Source organism: Xenopus laevis, chromosome 9_10L (assembly GCF_017654675.1).
Source record: "Xenopus laevis strain J_2021 chromosome 9_10L, Xenopus_laevis_v10.1, whole genome shotgun sequence".
NCBI classification, from domain to species: Eukaryota; Metazoa; Chordata; class Amphibia; order Anura; family Pipidae; genus Xenopus; species Xenopus laevis.
Window position 1 is genome coordinate 38361595 of NC_054387.1, and position 20793 is coordinate 38382387.

General features: G+C 41.6%; 1 protein-coding gene across 1 annotated transcript in view; it reads right to left on the reverse strand.

The window, feature by feature from the left end:
- Positions 1-76: 76 nt before the first annotated feature.
- Positions 77-20793, reverse strand: part of vstm2l.L (V-set and transmembrane domain containing 2 like L homeolog) — a 31672-nt gene continuing 10955 nt past the window's right edge. The window contains 3 exon segments of the mRNA NM_001094311.1: positions 77-2073; positions 10093-10140; positions 11730-11899. Coding sequence (NP_001087780.1) covers positions 1801-2073; positions 10093-10140; positions 11730-11899 — 491 coding nt within the window. The 3' untranslated portion in view covers positions 77-1800.

The following is a 20793-nucleotide window of genomic DNA, read 5'->3' on the forward strand; positions in this document are numbered from 1 at the left end:
CATGACTGACCCTTCAGTCCTCCTGCTGGTGATCTAGTATTACCCAACGTATAAAATTGCCAACGGCACCATTAACTTCAGGGCGACCAGTCACCTTTATTTACAACCAAAGAAGTTCCTGGATTTGCAGAGACAGTTTATACAGTAAGAACAGTTATCCCCAGGACAGAGAATAAGGGACAACATATCCAGGCAAAGGTGGGTGAGAGGAGTCCCCTATTAACACTTAAGCAAAAGGCACGCAGGTGCTGGCTTACCATTTTGCACAGCAGAGATACCTGTACGGGCTTTGTAACTACAGCTTAATGGTAATCCAACCCTGCAGTGTCTGTTCCAGCAGCAGCATATACATTGCAGATGTTTTGTGTCATTACTATACTTCACACTGCACAAATGTAGTCCTTGCTATTTCAGGGGAAGTAACCTTATATAGACACCAAAAAAAGGCAAAACCAATCATAGCCTTGTAGGTGCAGGACGTTTATGGGTTTAAGCTTTTTGTGTGCAAATTTCTTTGCACACTAGTGTTAGAAAATAGAGGTCTATGGAGAATGGCTCAGCTTTTAGGGAATGCACCTGCTTATGGGGACTTACTGCTGCTTCTCATTCAAAAATGTGGGTAGGGACAGCCATATTGCTTTGACTTCTAAACAACAGCACCATCTAGTGTTAGAAAATAGAGGTCTATGCAGAATGGCTCAGCTTTTAGGGAATGCACCTGCTTATGGGCACACTATACATTATGGTGCAGGTTATTAAGTTTGAAAAAAAGTGCAAATTTTGGTTTGCAACCCCTGTAAAGCAATATTTGTCTGACAATTCACTTTCCAGCTAGTGCTCAGTCAACTGATGGGAAACACTTGCTACAAAACATAATGATGCGAGCGAGCTCTAAGAAGCATCAATAAATAGATGGCAGTCCCACAGAGGAGCAAACAAGCCTAATAACACATTAAAGCATCATAATGTTATTCACACTCAATTATCCAAAAGCGATTAGAACATATTTAAACTAGTAATGTCCAAAGTTATATTTTAGTCTTTTTTTTTTTTTTATGTTTTTGTGCTCAAATAAGAAATGCGGAATAAATGAATATCCAAAGCAATTGCCACAGAAGAGAGCGGTATATATATATATATATATATATATATATATATATATATATATAATCCAAGACGACAGCATTAAATAAAATGGAATTACCAGTGGCTGAGTGGGCGCAGAATACAAATTTTCAGAGAGATTTGGGAACACGGGTCGGTGGTCTTGAAAGCCTGCAACCGGTAATTAAATATTCCCTTGTTGTAGCTATTGATCTTTACAGGACCTATAAAATATACACCGTGGGATGTCCATACTACACCCTTTCAGCTGTTATTCAGCTACAAATCTAGTTTGCCTTGACAACAGCTGGAAGCTTGCAGTTTGGCCATGCATGATAATCGAAGCACTTTTGTACAGTCTGGTTATTATACATTGACACACTACTGATTCCATTTGAGAAATAGGGTTTAGGATTTAATCTTTCGAAAATTATGTCGGCCCACTACAAAAATTGTTAGCTGATGTTCTCCCCTTAACCTCACATTATGCCTCTGTTTGGGCTCTTGTGATTGGTCCCTAGTAAGGAAAGGGGTGCATCTTGCAGTGATGTGGGTGGTGGTATAAAGTCATAGCAGTCCATTTGCCACCCCAGAGAGAGAGAGTGAGAGAGGAGGTGGGATCAAGCTGTTTAATCTGGGATGCCTCTCATGCACTCTTTTGTACAACTGTCAGTCGGACAGCGATTCCGTACCAGTCTACAGCTGGCACTGCTCACAAGGCACAGCTGCCCGCTTTTTCAGCTCTTTGCCGGGAAAGTGGCGGTGAGGGCCTGTGTCTTGCTGGCGGTGAGAGATCACTCCGCGACGGCCCATCTCAGCCTCCACACGCAGGAAAGCTTTGACCCGGTGCTGACGTCCCTTCCCATCGCTGTAATCTAGGACACGACACTCATAGGTTCCCTCATCTGAGATCTTCACATTAGACAGGCGCAGCTTGTGCGAGATGTTACTACCAAACACTTTCACAATCTGCATGGGGGGGAGATAAGTAGTCTCATTCAAAAGCTTTGGTTTTGTGCATTAAATATATATACAGTAGGCCGGGAAATCGGGGAAATGCAACCATTGAAATGCATTACTGGTGGTAGTACCACAAATAAAAGATGTAAAACTTAAAATCAGGGTATTTAAAATAAAGGTGTCACTGTATATCTGAGAGATTCCAAAATGCAATTGCTTGCATTTAAAAATATGCATAAATTAATTATAGGTGTCTCAATTAGTTCAGCATGTATATTATTAAGCACATAGTCCTACACTCCATTATAAGGGCCATGAATAAAGACTTATTTGGGGTGATAGTAACTAAAAAATCTCTCAAGTGCTTTATTTCACCGCAAAGAAATGCAGGAGCTAGCAGGACTGTATTCACCATGCGATGCACTAATACACAACTTGCAGTGTTCCACCTGCATTCGGCATTTCAAAACCGATCAGTACGGATCCTATAGAATGGGCTCTGTTAACTCTTGCATTCCGGTGAAGTCGAAAGCACAGAACAGTCACTCTCGAGCACTGGAACCCCCCTCTTTGTGTAAGATCCCTGGGAAGCGGGGAAAACAGGCTGCTATTCTGTGCCGGCTTCCATATGGAATCTATTTATTAAGGAGTAACCGTTAGCAACCAATTAGCCTAGATCAGTCTAGAACAGCTGGAATGAAATGCACGGTTGCTAGCGGTTACTGCACCGATTGTTTATCCAGGGGAGAGAGCGGAAAATGATTTCATGAGTGCATTCAGCCTACAGCTATTGCCATTTAGTTTATTTCTAATCGGTTTTGATAAAAATGTTCAAACAGTAATTAACCGATCTCTTAAACTATTACACAATTCACACTGTTCTACCATATACTGTATAATATGTCTCGGTCCAGTGAGTATCCGCACTCCAAGGCCAAAGTGTATGAACGGGGTGCTCGGTTAAATTATCTATACATATATCCACGAACATCAAAGAACCGACACACCCATGTAAAAATAATTCACTTTTTTATTATATCACAGTCCAACGTTTCGGTCCTCGTTGGGACCTTTTTCAAGGATGATATAATATAATTTCAACAAACTTTAAATACCTTTGTAACTTTGATTGGTTGATTCAAATGGACAAAGGTATTTAAAGTCTGTTGAAATTGTTTTATATCCTTGAAAAAGGTCCCAACGAGGACCGAAACGTTGGACTGTGATATAATAAGTGAATTATTTTTACATGGGTGTGCCGATTCTTTGATGTTCGTGGATATATATAAAGTTTGTACAGTGAACGCACTCCTCCTGGATTTAGATTGTCGATGGTGGTGCGTTGGTCAAGGTTTTATGATATATTCCAGTGAATGGACCCGCACTCTTTCATTTTGGTGAAATAAATCAATGTGCTTTATTAACGAATTCATCTCCAGGAGATGAATTTGTGAATAAAGCACATTGATTTATTTCACCAAAATGAAAGAGTGCGGGTCCATTCACTGGAATATATATATATACTAGACATTAAGCCCGTTAAATTAACGGGCGCTAGAACATATGTAGTCAAACATTTATAAAAACAGAATTGTTCTAGTCTAAAAAAAAATTCGCCAGAGACAGTCCGTGGGACACATGCGCAGTAGCGCAATCCCACGGACACAGGGACTGGACGCAGAGACACTTCAACTTTATTATATAGGATATATAGTTCTATGGGTACCCTAAAGTAGAACCCTACACTGTTTCTTGGACTGCATATAAGTGTATCTCTGACCTTCTGTTTCTGCACCCATCTGCATTGAGCCAGATGAAGACCTAGAGTGGATTTTGGCAGTGAAACCCGCTCCATGTGACTGCATGAGGGCTGACATTGTTGCTGATGCCAAAGGCTTGGCTGATTCTCCGCTCCTTTGCTCACATCCGCTCTCTCCTGTGTCTGCACCCAGAAGTGTAGCGGTGGCCTGGGTGCAGACTAGGGATGCATCACATCCACTATTTGGGATTCAGTGGAACCCTTCATAAAAGACTCAGCTGAATACCGAACCAAATCCTAATTTGCAAACGAAAATTAGGGACGGGAAGGGAAAAAGTGTAAAAAATATTTTTTTTTACTTCCTTGTTTTGTGACAAAAAGTTACGTGATTTCCCTTCCCGAACTAATTTGCATATGCGGATTCGGTTTGCTGGAATCCAAATCCTGCTGAAAACGGCCGAATCCTGGATTCGGTCAGTGCATTCCTAGTGCAGACACACAGATTTTGGACCAAAAGTGCCTATTCATGAATTGTGGCACCGAAATCTGATCTGTGTGTGCACCCGGGACAACACAGTGCCTCTGGGTGCAGACACAGGATGCGAGTGGGTCAACTGATTTGATAGAATACCCTCACTTGTACAATATCTGGTTATTATAAGTCACAGAGGAATTCCATGACTATATAAAGGAGCACGGCCAAAGCCCTCGTGCCTTTATACAAGTCATGGAGCTCCAAGGTTTAGATGGTTGCATAGTCCTTTTTGGGCCCACAGAAGGTTAGGTTGACCTTTGTTGCAACAGTTTGGAGGACATGTCCACCATGGGTCAGACACCAGTTCCGGGGTTAGTTCATATGATCCTCCCTCTATATAAGGTCAGCATACATGGAATGTCCTCTATTTCTCTTTATAACATGAATATCATATTCAGATACAGTGGAATACATCAATCCAGAATTTAAACCGTGTCCATAAAACGCACTTTCAAGATTTTCAGTGGAATTAGTGCAATCTGGAATTCCCAGTAGAGGATAATGTGTCTCCTATATTAGAAGTCACTAGGAATCTTGACCATATAGAGATCATAGTACTCCAAGGTGTCTTTCAATATTCTTAAGTTGAGTTTGATTATTTTTTTTAAGAACAAGTTTGAGTCATGTGATACAAGTGACATCACTAAGTGCCCCACAGGGAAATTCACTTTTATTGCTTTTTGCTTGGAATAACAAAATCAGTGAAGGCAAAACAAATATGATGAGAATCTCAAGTAAACTAATTGTTATCTCTCTTAGGTCGCTCAGTCTCTCCTCTCAACCACAAACAAGATCAATGAAAAAAATCGCTCCTGCTAATTAGCTTTCCTTCCAGATTGATCAGAGCTTGGTATTTGCCACTCCATGCAAATTAAAGCTCACTCCGCTTGAAAGGAAAAGGCTGTAAATAAAAGTTATGTTCCTCTAAGCCTGTGATGTAGGCACCCTACCAGGGGCATGGGAGGTGCATGAGGGCAGGATGCCAGGGGTGGATGAAAATCACAGAAACCAAGAGAACAACTGCTGATTGCATTTGTACTGACATAGATTGCATGCTAAATACGTGCAAAGATTAATGCAATAGGAGGAGTTATAGGGAGGGTTATATGGAACAATAGGAGGAGTTATACGGAGGGTTATATGGAGCAATAAGAGGAGTTATAGGGAGGGTTATATGGAGCAATAGGAGGAGTTATAGGGAGGGTTATATGGAGCAATAGGAGGAGTTATAGGGAGGGTTATATGGAGCAATAGGAGGAGTTATAGGGAGGGTTATATGGAGCAATAGGAGGAGTTATAGGGAGGGTTATATGGAGCAATAGGAGGAGTTATAGGGAGGGTTATATGGAGCAATAGGAGGAGTTATATTGAGGGTTATATGGAGGAATAGGAGGAGTTATAGGGAGGTTTATATGGAGCAATTGGAGGAGTTATAGGGAGGGTTATATGGAGCAATAGGAGGAGTTATAGGGAGGTTATATGGAGCAATAGGAGGAGTTATAGGGAGGGTTATATGGAGCTATAGGAGGAGTTATAGGGAGGGTTATATGGAACAATAGGAGGAGTTATAGGGAGGGTTATATGAAGCAATAGGAGGAGTTATAGGGAGGGTTATATGGAGCAATAGGAGGAGTTATAGGGAGGGTTATATGGAGCTATAGGAGGAGTTATAGGGAGGGTTATATGGAACAATAGGAGGAGTTATAGGGAGGGTTATATGAAGCAATAGGAGGAGTTATAGGGAGGGTTATATGGAGCAATAGGAGGAGTTATATGGAGCAATAGGAGGAGTTATAGGGAGGGTTATATCGAGCTATAGGAGGAGTTATAGGGAGGGTTATATGGAGCAATAGGAAGAGTTGTAGGGAGGGTTATATGGAGCAATAGGAGGAGTTATAGGGAGGGTTATATGGAGCAATAGGAGGAGTTATAGGGAGGGTTATATGGAGCTATAGGAGGAGTTATAGGGAGGGTTATATGGAACAATAGGAGGAGTTATAGGGAGGGTTATATGAAGCAATAGGAGGAGTTATAGGGAGGGTTATATGGAGCAATAGGAGGAGTTATATGGAGCAATAGGAGGAGTTATAGGGAGGGTTATATGGAGCTATAGGAGGAGTTATAGGGAGGGTTATATGGAGCAATAGGAAGAGTTGTAGGGAGGGTTATATGGAGCAATTGGAGGAGTTATATTGAGGGTTATATGGAGGAATAGGAGGAGTTATAGGGAGGGTTATATGGAGCAATAGGAGGAGTTGTAGGGAGGGTTATATGGAGCAATAGGAGGAGTTATAGGGAGGTTTATATGGAGCAATAGGAGGAGTTATAGGGAGGGTTATATGGAGCAATAGGAGGAGTTATAGGGAGGGTTATATGGAGCAATAGGAGGAGTTATAGGGAGGGTTATATGGAGCAATAGGAGGAGGTATAGGGAGGGTTATATGGAGCAATAGGAGGAGTTATAGGGAGGGTTATATGGAGCAATAGGAAGAGTTGTAGGGAGGGTTTTATGGAGCAATTGGAGGAGTTATATTGAGGGTTATATGGAGGAATAGGAGGAGTTATAGGGAGGTTTATATGGAGCAATTGGAGGAGTTATAGGGAGGGTTATATGGAGCAATAGGAGGAGTTGTAGGGAGGGTTATATGGAGCAATAGGAGGAGTTGTAGGGAGGGTTATATGGAGCAATAGGAGGAGTTATAGGGAGGTTTATATGGAGCAATTGGAGGAGTTATAGGGAGGGTTATATGGAGCAATAGGAGGAGTTATAGGGAGGGTTATATGGAGCTATAGGAGGAGTTATAGGGAGGGTTATATGGAGCAATAGGAGGAGTTATAGGGAGGGTTATATGGAGCAATAGGAGGAGTTATAGGGAGGGTTATATGGAGCAATAGGAGGAGTTATAGGGAGGGTTATATGGAGCAATAGGAAGAGTTGTAGGGAGGGTTATATGGAGCAATAGGAGGAGTTATATTGAGGGTTATATGGAGGAATAGGAGGAGTTATAGGGAGGTTTATATGGAGCAATTGGAGGAGTTATAGGGAGGGTTATATGGAGCAATAGGAGGAGTTATAGGGAGGGTTATATGGAGCTATAGGAGGAGTTATAGGGAGGGTTATATGGAACAATAGGAGGAGTTATAGGGAGGGTTATATGAAGCAATAGGAGGAGTTATAGGGAGGGTTATATGGAGCAATAGGAGGAGTTATAGGGAGGGTTATATGGAGCTATAGGAGGAGTTATAGGGAGGGTTATATGGAACAATAGGAGGAGTTATAGGGAGGGTTATATGAAGCAATAGGAGGAGTTATAGGGAGGGTTATATGGAGCAATAGGAGGAGTTATATGGAGCAATAGGAGGAGTTATAGGGAGGGTTATATGGAGCTATAGGAGGAGTTATAGGGAGGGTTATATGGAGCAATAGGAAGAGTTGTAGGGAGGGTTATATGGAGCAATAGGAGGAGTTATAGGGAGGGTTATATGGAGCAATAGGAGGAGTTATAGGGAGGGTTATATGGAGCTATAGGAGGAGTTATAGGGAGGGTTATATGGAACAATAGGAGGAGTTATAGGGAGGGTTATATGAAGCAATAGGAGGAGTTATAGGGAGGGTTATATGGAGCAATAGGAGGAGTTATATGGAGCAATAGGAGGAGTTATAGGGAGGGTTATATGGAGCTATAGGAGGAGTTATAGGGAGGGTTATATGGAGCAATAGGAAGAGTTGTAGGGAGGGTTATATGGAGCAATTGGAGGAGTTATATTGAGGGTTATATGGAGGAATAGGAGGAGTTATAGGGAGGGTTATATGGAGCAATAGGAGGAGTTGTAGGGAGGGTTATATGGAGCAATAGGAGGAGTTATAGGGAGGTTTATATGGAGCAATAGGAGGAGTTATAGGGAGGGTTATATGGAGCAATAGGAGGAGTTATAGGGAGGGTTATATGGAGCAATAGGAGGAGTTATAGGAGGGTTATATGGAGCAATAGGAGGAGGTATAGGGAGGGTTATATGGAGCAATAGGAGGAGTTATAGGGAGGGTTATATGGGCAATAGGAAGAGTTGTAGGGAGGGTTTTATGGAGCAATTGGAGGAGTTATATTGAGGGTTATATGGAGGAATAGGAGGAGTTATAGGGAGGTTTATATGGAGCAATTGGAGGAGTTTATAGGGAGGGTTATATGGAGCAATAGGAGGAGTTGTAGGGAGGGTTATATGGAGCAATAGGAGGAGTTGTAGGGAGGGTTATATGGAGCAATAGGAGGAGTTATAGGGAGGTTTATATGGAGCAATTGGAGGAGTTATAGGGAGGGTTATATGGAGCAATAGGAGGAGTTATAGGGAGGGTTATATGGAGCTATAGGAGGAGTTATAGGGAGGGTTATATGGAACAATAGGAGGAGTTATAGGGAGGGTTATATGAAGCAATAGGAGGAGTTATAGGGAGGGTTATATGGAGCAATAGGAGGAGTTATATGGAGCAATAGGAGGAGTTATAGGGAGGGTTATATGGAGCTATAGGAGGAGTTATAGGAGGGTTATATGGAGCAATAGGAAGAGTTGTAGGGAGGGTTATATGGAGCAATTGGAGGAGTTATATTGAGGGTTATATGGAGGAATAGGAGGAGTTATAGGGAGGGTTATATGGAGCAATAGGAGGAGTTGTAGGGAGGGTTATATGGAGCAATAGGAGGAGTTATAGGGAGGTTTATATGGAGCAATTGGAGGAGTTATAGGGAGGGTTATATGGAGCAATAGGAGGAGTTATAGGGAGGGTTATATGGAGCTATAGGAGGAGTTATAGGGAGGGTTATATGGAACAATAGGAGGAGTTATAGGGAGGGTTATATGAAGCAATAGGAGGAGTTATAGGGAGGGTTATATGGAGCAATAGGAGGAGTTATAGGGAGGGTTATATGGAGCTATAGGAGGAGTTATAGGGAGGGTTATATGGAGCAATAGGAAGAGTTATAGGGAGGGTTATATGGAGAAATTGGAGGAGTTATATTGAGGGTTATATGGAGCAATAGGAGGAGTTATAGGGAGGGTTATATGGAGCAATAGGAGGAGTTATAGGGAGGGTTATATGAAGCAATAGGAGGAGTTATAGGGAGGTTTATATGGAGCAATTGGAGGAGTTATAGGGAGGGTTATATGGAGCAATAGGAGGAGTTATAGGGAGGGTTATATGAGCAATAGGAGGAGTTATAGGGAGGGTTATGTGGAGCAATAGGAGGAGTTATAGGGAGGGTTATATGGAGCAATAGGAGGAGTTATAGGGAGGGTTATATGGAGCAATAGGAGGAGTTATAGGGAGGGTTATATGGAGCAATAGGAGGAGTTGTAGGGAGGGTTATATGGAGCAATAGGAGGAGTTATAGGGAGGGTTATATGGAGCAATAGGAGGAGTTATAGGGAGGGTTATATGGAGCAATAGGAGTTATAGGGAGGTTTATATGGAGCAATTGGAGGAGTTATAGGGAGGGTTATATGGAGCAATAGGAGGAGTTATAGGGAGGGTTATATGGAGCAATAGGAGTTATAGGGAGGGTTATATGGAGCAATAGGAGGAGTTATAGGGAGGGTTATATGGAGCAATAGGAGGAGTTATAGGGAGGGTTAAATGGAGCAATAGGAGGAGTTATAGGGAGGGTTCTATGGAACAAAATAATGATTTGGAGGAATATAAAGGGAAATACAACTTTTACAAATCAGTGCTTTTGTGACTTACACTTATTTTTGTGGCTCCTTTTTCAGGTGTCCCAGGAAGTGATTTTAGCTAAGGTTAAAAAAAAATGGAGGAAAAAATTACTTTGAACGTAGAAACAGACAAGCAAAAGTTGTAGACCAGCAGACATTTAGTGGCAAAGATTAGCAACCTGTGCCATTATCACACTAACTATGCTCCTCTTTGCCCATATCCTCATTCCCACATTCTGCAAAGTCCCATGATTATATCAGGAAACACTGTGCCATTAGGGCTGGAACTATAGATGTTAAGGCTCCGGGCATTGGAGGAGGGCCGATGAACCAAACTGGAAAATACTATACAATTTCTCCATTTTAAAACGGACCTATATTCAGTCCACAGTCTGCGTGCCTAATTACCAATTAGATGAATACTGCAGATTACACTGCTTATTGTGCTGCCCTGCAGATACTCTAAGATACTGTTATGAAGGAGGACACATTTAGCAACCTAGGTGCCAAGCCAAGTGTATTGCTTTGTGTATTGCACCAGCCTAATTAACAAGCCTGAATCTCTATTTATTGATATTGGTCTCTGCACACAGGAATCATTGTGACTGCGACAGGCTGGTCCTGATTTGTCATACACGTCCTCGGAACAGAATTAATCAGGAGGTTTCAGCGGCAGATCTTTGCAGAGCAGGGGGGAGAACAGGTCTCATCCATATGAACCCCAAGGGAACATTTATCAATACGCCTTGATTTCTGTTTTTCTCAGGAACAGTGAATAGTAGATTTAACGAGTTATCTCCATTCATCCTTGGTAGTCAAGAGAAAACCCAGCTGCAATGCTTTAAGGAGATCTAGATGGTTTAACAGTATTCTGCCCTGCACTTGCTCCCCTCTCAACGCAGATCTTGCTGCTCTTATTTTGCCTTATTCCCTATGAAACCTTAATGCCCTTTTACTTTGACATACTGGAACCATTCTGTCATATCACTGCTCTCTTTTGCCTCCTCCAAGGTATTTCTTGATCTGCTCTGATATTTAGACTATAGCCTGTATCATCGCTTGCCAAAGGATTGACAGTAATTACTTGACATTGGCATCCAGAACAGGTGCCAAAAGCCATTCCTATAGCTCACACTTCTGCTTTGCAGCCAGAGTCTATCTGATGCCAGTGGGTATTTTCATGTCTTAACAGTTCCAGACAGATGAACCATTCTTGTCCCTCTCTCCCCACCATCCCTTCACCCATCCTCTACCATAGATGCTCCTTCCCCCCCTGCTGAATTTAATTGCAGTTCAGTGTTGATGAAAATGCACCTTGAAGCGTCGGCAGACAGTATCCCTCATTAAAATCCCTGGCACAGAATGTCTATCAGGGCTTCTTATCTGAGCGCGAGCAAGAGAGGGGAAAAAGGTCTAGAAATCAGATGAAGTGATAAGACTCGGATATAAGAAGGTAAAATGAAAAAGGGCGGGGTGTATGGGGAAGAATACAAAAGTGTAGAGACATAGGGTCAAGAGTAGGAACTTTATTACACAAACACACATGCATGTTGTGAAGAATATTTTAATTCTTTAAATAGGTTAGTTCTAACCCTGCATTGCAAAAATAGGTGCCCGTTGCCCAACTACCTAACGCTAGAAAAGTTCATTATATATGTCATTTCTTACCTGGTTCTCTGCCCATGTCTCCTTGTTTGCCCAGTCTCGATGGGTGCGCATATACCACCACTGGATCTCCAATGAATAGGGGATGTCTCCGCTGCCCCTGAAGGAACACGCCATCTCCACGTCCTCCCCGGGATGTGCACTAACATCGTGTGGTGTCTCTGTGAACAGCGCTGGCAACAACAAACAAAACTACTTATTTAGAATTTTTCTTCAAGATACTTAATATAATCTATGAGAAGTTGTGTGATCAGCAATAAACCAAATCTATGCAGTTTTAAATCATCATCATTTATTTATATAGCGCCGACAAGATACGCAGTGCTTTTAAATCCTCATTCAAACAAATTATTGACTCACATTACAACTCTTTAAGATTCCTCTTATTGCTTTATATAGCCTCAACTTATAACTACCAAATATCCCTCCATATAACTTTTTCTCAATATAAGCCTCCCTATAACTCCTCTTAATGCTCCATATAACCCTCCCTATAACTCCTCTTAATGCTCCATATAACCCTCCCTATAACTCCTCCTATTGCTCCATATAACCCTCCCTATAACTCCTCCTATTGTTCCATATAACCCTCCCTATAACTCCTCCTATAGCTCCATATAACCCTCCCTATAACTCCTCCTATTGCTCCATATAACCCTCCCTATAACTCCTCCAATTGCTCCATATAAACCTCCCTATAACTCCTCCTATTGCTCCATATAACCCTCCCTATAACTCCTCTTAATGCTCCATATAACCCTCCCTGTAACTCCTCCTATTGCTCCATTTAACCCTCCCTATAACTCCTCTTAATGCTCCATATAACCCTCCCTATAACTCCACCTATTGATACATATAACCCTCCCTATAACTCCTCTTAATGCTCCATATAACACTCCCTATAACTCCTCTTAATGCTCCATGTAACCCTCCCTATAACTCCTCCTATTGTTCCATATAACCCTCCCTATAACTCCTCTTAATGCTCCATGTAACCTTCCCTATAACTCCACCTATTGCTCCATATAACCCTCCCTATAACTCCACCTATTGCTCCATATAACCCTCCCTATAACTCCACCTATTGCTCCATATAACCCTCCCTATAACGCCTCTTAATGCTCAATTTAACCCTCCCTATAACTCCTCTTAATGCTCCATGTAACCTTCCCTATAACTCCACCTATTGCTCCATATAACCCTCCCTATAACTCCTCCTATTGCTCCATATAACCCTCCCTATAACTCCACCTATTGCTCCATATAACCCTCCCTATAACTCCACCTATTGCTCCATATAACCTTCCCTATAACTCCACCTATTGCTCCATATAACCCTCCCTATAACTCCTCTTAATGCTCCATTTAACCCTCCCTATAACTCCTCTTAAAGGAAAACTATACCCCCAAAATAAATACTTAAGCAACAGATAGTTTATATCAAATTGAATGACATGTTAAAGAATCTTACCAAACTGGAATATATATTTACATAAATATTGCCCTTTTACATCTCTTGCCTTGAACCACCATTTCGTGACTCTATCTGTGCTGCCTCAGAGATCACCTGACCAGAAATACTACAACACTAACTGTAACAGGAAGAAGTGAGGAAGCAAAAGGCAGAACTCGGTCTGTTAATTGGCTCATGTGACCTTACATGTGGTTTGTATGTGTGCACAGTGAATCTTACGATCTCAGGGGGCGGCCCTTATTTTTTAAAATGGCAATTTTCTATTTATGATTACCCAATGGCACATACTACTAATAAAGTATATTATTATGATAATGGTTCATTTACATGTAGCAGGGTTTTACACATGAGCTGTTTTACTCAGATTCTTTTAATAGAGACCTACATTGTTTGGGGGGTATAGTTTTCCTTTAATGCTTCATATAACACTCCCTATAACTCCTCTTAATGCTCCATGTAACCTTCCCTATAACTCCACCTATTGCTCCATATAACCCTCCCTATAACTCCTCCTATTGCTCCATATAACCCTCCCTATAACTCCACCTATTGCTCCATATAACCCTCCCTATAACTCCACCTATTGCTCCATATAACCCTCCCTATAACGCCTCTTAATGCTCCATTTAACCCTCCCTATAACTCCTCTTAATGCTCCATGTAACTTTCCCTATAACTCCACCTATTGCTCCATATAACCCTCCCTATAACTCCTCCTATTGCTCCATATAACCCTCCCTATAACTCCTCCTATTGCTCCATGTAACCTTCCCTATAACTCCACCTATTGCTACATATAACCCTCCCTATAACTCCTCTTAATGCTCCATTTAACCCTCCCTATAACTCTTCTTAATGCTCCATGTAACCCTCCCTATAACTCCTCCTATTGCTCCATATAATCTTCTGTCATGCTTTTTATTATCATGTGGTTGCTTATATCGTTTATTGATACTCTTTCTCTCTGTTAAATCTGTATGCCAGATACACTTGTTTCTTCCACCTAATGCTCCTTTCCTTCATGCCAGCTTGCCTTCCTTTTCTCTATTTTTACCTAATTTACTCAGCCATTGTATCATGTTAACTTCAGGGTTTTAATATGTGCCACCATCACACTATGTAGTTAATTTTATGTTGTACCCAGGTCCGGACTGAGAATTAAAATAGGCCCTGGCATTTCAGGTACACAGAGGCCCAAACAGTCCCCACCAGCCCACTAAATATTGACTTTCTATGGCACCTTATAGCAGCTCCTCTGGCATTTGCCAGAACCCACAGATTGCCAGTCCAGGCCTGGTTGTACCCCCCCCCCCAACTTACTATTTCTCAGTAGTGCATTTTATTAAAGTATGCCATCCCTAGAATCTGTTCTCCCCCGTTCCCCTCTTTTTGCCTCCTCCTTCATACTTATTCCTCACCTACATTCTCTCTTTATATTGCCCTTTGCTCTCCTAACTTCTTCCTTTGCCTCTCTCCTCCCCAGTCTTTCTTCCCCCCTCTCTCCCTCCTGTCGCTGGCTCCTTAGCTGTAGTATTTAGTTTCCCTTCAAGGGCCGCAGAGCACCATCTGTCAACAGAACCGTAAAAAGCTGATACAGGCAGAGGGGGGACAGCCTGCAGCATGGGGAGATGGGGGAGACTGAAAACAAGCCAATGAGATGCAGCGGAGAAATAAATGAGAGCAAGACAGCACCATTTGAACCAAGGGAGAGAGACAGAAGTGCTCCAATACTGAGGGCACAAGGAGACAGCACAGACGAAAAGAAAACTAGAGAATGTAACAAGAGTTTGCAGTAAGAATAATGTTGCTACTTTGCTACTAATATGCCCCTCTGTTTAACTATAAAGATGAAGAATAAAGCTTACGGATTGGACAATAAGGAGTTACTTTGACATTTAATTTCTTAAAGACCATTGAAAAGAGCAGAATATTAATAGTTGGGCAAATAGCAAAAAATTAGACACTGACAAAACACTGGGGTTTCATGCCAATTCAACATCTGGAATCTGAGTTTAAAGTAAAAATACTATAGGGCTCATTAAATAATAAAGCTGCAAAACTGTGCCAGCGTTATATCTCTTAGCAGCCAGTCCAGAATTTGATCAGTCTTGTTCCATTAATATAACTGGGGCAGAATTGCACCTTCATTTGTAAATAACAACTGAACACCGCTCTTATCTGTTGAGCTGCAATCCTAGTGCAAAACCATTTGCTCTGAAATCAGAAATTAGAGTGAAAGATTGAAGGTTGGACAGTATATTAATGACCTGTTTGTTTTAGTCATACATACATACATACATAATAATGACCATACACAGGCAGATTTAAGTTTCTATTATGGTCCCTTCAGGCAGAGTAGGCATATGTCTGTGTATGAGCCAATAACTGGTATTGGAAATCAGGTAGGTATGAAAATCTGGTTGGGTAAGAACCTCATTGGTGAAACAATGCCACCCCGATGAGCCAAGATATTTATCTTTGTGTAGATGGTGGAAATGGGCAGATTACATAGGATAGGTATTCCTTGTCCTCATGAAAGAGAAAAAAGCTTTGAGTTAAAGAAAGCAAAATAAGAAGGAGAGATAAAGAGAGTAGATGAAAGGAAAGGGGTATATGAAAAGGGCAGACCATACGCAGAGACACAAGCTTAGAGAAGGCCAGAAGAAGCCAAGGAGAAGACCAGAAGGAGAGATGGCAGGGGGTTAAATAGAAGCTGCAACTAGATCAGGAGATATGGGACATGTCAAAAGCAAACCAGAGTTATATAAGGAAAAAAACAGAGTTCCGTTTTTAAGGCACTAAGAGAACGAGAAGAGGTAATGAATCCAAGAGAGAGTTTGGGGAGTAAGAGCAGGGAAGTTACAAAGAAATGCAGTTAGGCTGGAGGGGGGAGAGCAAGAGGAGGGCGTGAGGGAGAGGAGAGGATGCTTCAGAGCAGCCGCTGGAAGATTGGAAGAGACAGCAACGGAATTACATATCCAGTGAGATTTAGAGGAAAAAAACAATGTGACAGGAGAACAGAGCCAGTAGCTGGTCCATGCACTGACTTCACATGTTATTAATGAGAGGACCAGGGGAAGGAGGGGAGGAGAGACAAATAAACAGAAGGAGAGAAAAGAGTGGAGAGAGAGAAGAAAAGCTCACATGAATGAGAGCAAAAACGAGGCAAAGTAGGATACACTAATCATCAGAGGAAATTAAAGTGCCCACTTGGGACTATGGTTCCAGGAGATAGATTGTCACTGTAAGTCCATTACTGTTGCTATTGGAGGAAACCTGTAGAAGATGAAAAATATAAAGGATGCAAGAAGAAAAGCTTGACAAAAAAAGAGCTTGAAAGAGAACTAGAGTAGGACAGGGCAAATGAGCCAAATGCAGCCAGATATAGGAAGCAATCAAAGAGAAGTAAAAATAGTGCAGAGAGATGAGCCGTCTCACGGGCTGAAGGAGATGGTAGAGCATGGTGTCAGTGCTGGCTGCACATCAGATGGATTTGCTCTGCCACATGCAGGGCCTCACTTACTTGTAGCAAATTAACATAATCTTGGCATCCTCACAAATTAATGAGAGATCAACAGAATCTTTATGGCCACGGGCAGGAAAATGGAGAAGTGGAGGGATGAGGGAAGAGAGAATAAATGACACGAAACGCGTAAGGCTGTATTTTTAGACGTAATAAACTTTTTCTACTTGATTTTGAGTGCCTGCTCTACTTTATGACCTGTAAGTGTGTTTGGGTACCTGTGAAACTAACTTAAAATTAACTTTTAGTATGATGTAGAGAGTGAAATTCTGAAACAATAAGCAATTGGTTTTCATTTTTTATCATTTGTGGTTTTTGAGTTATTTAGCTTTTTATTCTCCAGTTTGCAATAAAGTCCAAATGACCCTAGCAACCATGCACTGATTTCAATTAGAGACCGGAATATGAATAGGAGATGCCTGAATAGAAAGAGGAGTAATAAAAAGTAGCAATAACAATATATTTGTAGCTTCACAGAGCATTTGTTTTTTTAGAAAGTTGGAAAGGGTCAGATGAAAAAGTCAAATAATTCAAAAACTATAAAAAAGAAAAAAACGAAGAGCAATTGCTTAGAATTAGCCATTCTTTAAAATACTAAAATTTAACTTAAGGGTGAACGACCCCTTTAAGTGAGGAAATGTTGGATTGAAGTATAGCTAAGAATGAGAGAAGGACAGTGATAGACTTAAGGTGGCCATACATGCAAAGTCACTCGTTCGGCGAGGCCACCAAACGAGCAGATCTCCCCCCAATATGCACTCTTTGAGGTGAAATGCCCAAAATACAAGTGGTCGACCAAGGACCGCATCAACGAACCGTTGTGGTCCTCAATCCAATGGTATTTTTAAACCTGGCCAATCAACATCTGGCTGATTTTCGGCCATATATCGATCAGAGGTATTGGGCCAATACACTGTCCAATAAGTCTGTCAGCCGCTTATATTGGCCCCTATAGGGTCACCTTTATGCTTGGAAAGTGCTGGCTCTGTAGTATCTCAATTGGTCTTCCCCTAGGGTTGAGAGGAGAGCATGTAAGAAAAGTATGAGCAGATGGAAGCTTTAACTTCACTTATAATATAAAATGAGTGCAAGGGGAGAGAATGTGCGCAGGTGGAGAAGTGAGGCTAAGCTAAACTAAAGCACATTTTGAAGGATAATCAGCAAGTCCAGTTTGACTATCATCACCTGGATGACTGAAAGCCTTCAGAGACATAACACAGCTGAGAACATTAATGAAAGACAAAATAGGGCAGATGCAATAAGAGCAGGCAGAGACAGAAACACAGACTAATAATGAGTGTGACCATGTGTTTTTCATTTCATCCCTGCCTCCTTCTACCGGCCCTATTACCCTCTGTCCTGCTGTTGTAAAACCTGTGTTAGGCCTTTAACATCCATCCCCTGTATAATGAGCCCCCAAGTGAGAAACCGATCCCTCACTCATGGATAACCTACTACTGATAACCCTCCTATCAGCAGTCTGCAAATGAACCATCACAAGTTCATTAGGTTGAAGCGTCTCCTTAATAGCATGCTAATTAATATTTAGCTGTCTAATTAGCTTGCAGCGCCCAGATGTTGAGTCTTTTAAGGATGTATCATGGACTCGGCATATCAGAGTAACCATTATGCTGCCAGATAAACTAGGGGAGAGACAGCTTCATGAGAAAGAAAATATCCATAAGAAGGTTTATTCATTTCCTTAAACATGGCATAAATGCTTCCTTTCCTTTACCAAGCAATTACTTGTGATCTCTCAGACCAGGACCCCTGTTTTGATGAGCAAGAAGAATTACACTTACACAGCACTTATTCCTCTAGAAAAGATTTGAGGGGCAGCGAATAAAGCCAGGAGATCAGCCACCCTGCCAAGGGGTTATATTTACTAATCCAATAAAGCAGCTGGGAGGAAGAGCAATATAGCAACTACAAGCAAGGTTATAAACATGTTGGGTGCTGCTAAGGCATGTCAGACTGGTGCCCATTCTCAGCTCTCATTACATACTGACAGCCCAATAGATTTCCCTGTAATGGGAGCCTGAGGTGCAAGATCTCGGACATGCTCTGAAGGTTTTAGCATCTGTGCAAGGGATTTATTAAGGGATGATGTTTCCCCTGTGCCGGAACGGATAACGTCTGCTTCACGGAGCAAGTATGGCAGGTTTCTCAGGTATCTGCACCTAAATATCTGATTGTAAGCTCTCTAGACCAGTGAATGTATTATATGTTTCCTGTGTTAGAATTTTGGATTTTTTGTTAATTTTGCAAAGGAGATTGTACATTCTCTGTGCCAATGTACATCTCTGCCAGGGAATCTCAGCATACATTGTGATCTGAGTGGGCGATTTATGTGCCAGGCAAGGGGATCAGAGCATTCTAACTGCGCCAGGGGAATCACAATATCGGATCTGAATCCAAGGCCTATGTATCTGCCAGGGAATCTGAGTGTAAGATCTCTGTACGTCAGGGAATCTAAGTGTAAAATCTATGGGGCAAATTCACTAAGCGCCGAAGCGCCTAACACCAGCGTGAATTTGCTAGCGTTGGGCATTTTCGTTACTTCGCAAATTCACTAACGGACGCTGGTGTAACTTCGCTAGTGTTACTTCGCACCCTTACGCCTGGCGAATTTGCGCAACGGACATAACTAAGCAAATTCACTAACGCGCGCATTGTTCTGAACGCTACCTTTTACGCCAGACTTCCTTCGCCACCTCAGACCAGCGAAGTGCAATAGAGTAGATAGGGATTGCTTCAAAAAAAGTTAAAATTTTTTCTAAATCCCAAAAAACGCTGCCGTTTTTTCTTTATTATGGGTGAAAACGATCGAAAAAATTTGTTGGGGCTCCCCTCCTTCCCCCCTACATTTCCTAACTCATGGCACCTTAACTATACAGTGAGCACATGTGTAGGGCAAAATAAAAATTTTATTTGCTGTTTCGAAGGTTTCCCAGGCTTGTGTAGTTCTGCTACGAATACTTCCATTGGAAATTGAATTTGGCGCCGTATGCAAATTAACCATTGCTAGCGTAACTTCGCTTGGCGAATCAACGCTAGCGCAACTTCGCAACCTTACGCTACCCCTGAGCGCAACTTCGGATTTTAGTGAATTTGCGGATCGCTAGCGAAAATACGCCTGGCGAAGTGCGGCGAAGCGGACGCAAGTGCAACTACGAATCTTAGTGAATGTCCCACTATGTGTCAGGGAATGTAATTGTAAAATCTACATGTGTCAGGGAATCGAAGTGTAAAATCTTTGTGTGTCAGGGAATCTAAGTATAAAATCTGAGTGTGTCATGAAATCTAAGTGTAAAATCTGTGTGTGTCAGAAAATCCAAGTGTAAGATCTATGTGTCAGGGAATCTAATTGTAAGATATACATGTGTCAGGGAATCGAAGTGTAAAATCTTTCTGTGTCAGGGAATCTAAGTGTAAGATCTACATGTGTTTACACTTTAAACCTACCGAGCTGTAATGTTAGCCTATGGGGACCTTCCCCAGCACTTTTCGAAGCTTTTTTTTGATCGAATAAAAATCCTTCGATTGATCGCTTAAAATCGTTCAAATCGTTCGCTTCGAAGGATTTTATCGTTCAAATCGATTTTTGTTCGATCTAAGTATTTGCGCTAAATCCTTCGAATTCGATATTCGCATTCAAATGATTTAACTTTGACCCTTGATAAATCTGCCCCCTAGTGTAAGAGCTGCCAGATGTTTCTGTTTTAATGACAGAAGAAATATATATTTAATTTGCAGTCCATACATCGAGGGTCTTCAACCTTGCCTACAATCAATCCCCTTTATAGAGCTACCCTCAAGTAAATGTAACCAAATACTTATATAATATAATACTCAATGACCACAAACTAGAAAAGCCATTCATGATATCATTTTCTTACAATTAGGGATACACCAAATCCACTAATTTTGGATTCGAACCAATCCCAAACTGAATCGTAATATTCAAATTAGGGCAAGGGTCAAACCCTCTACCCAGCTGTGGGCAATTGCTTGTTTAAGGGCTATTTAAGCCTGCATCCCAGACTCCCCAGGGCTTGATTATTGGCCTT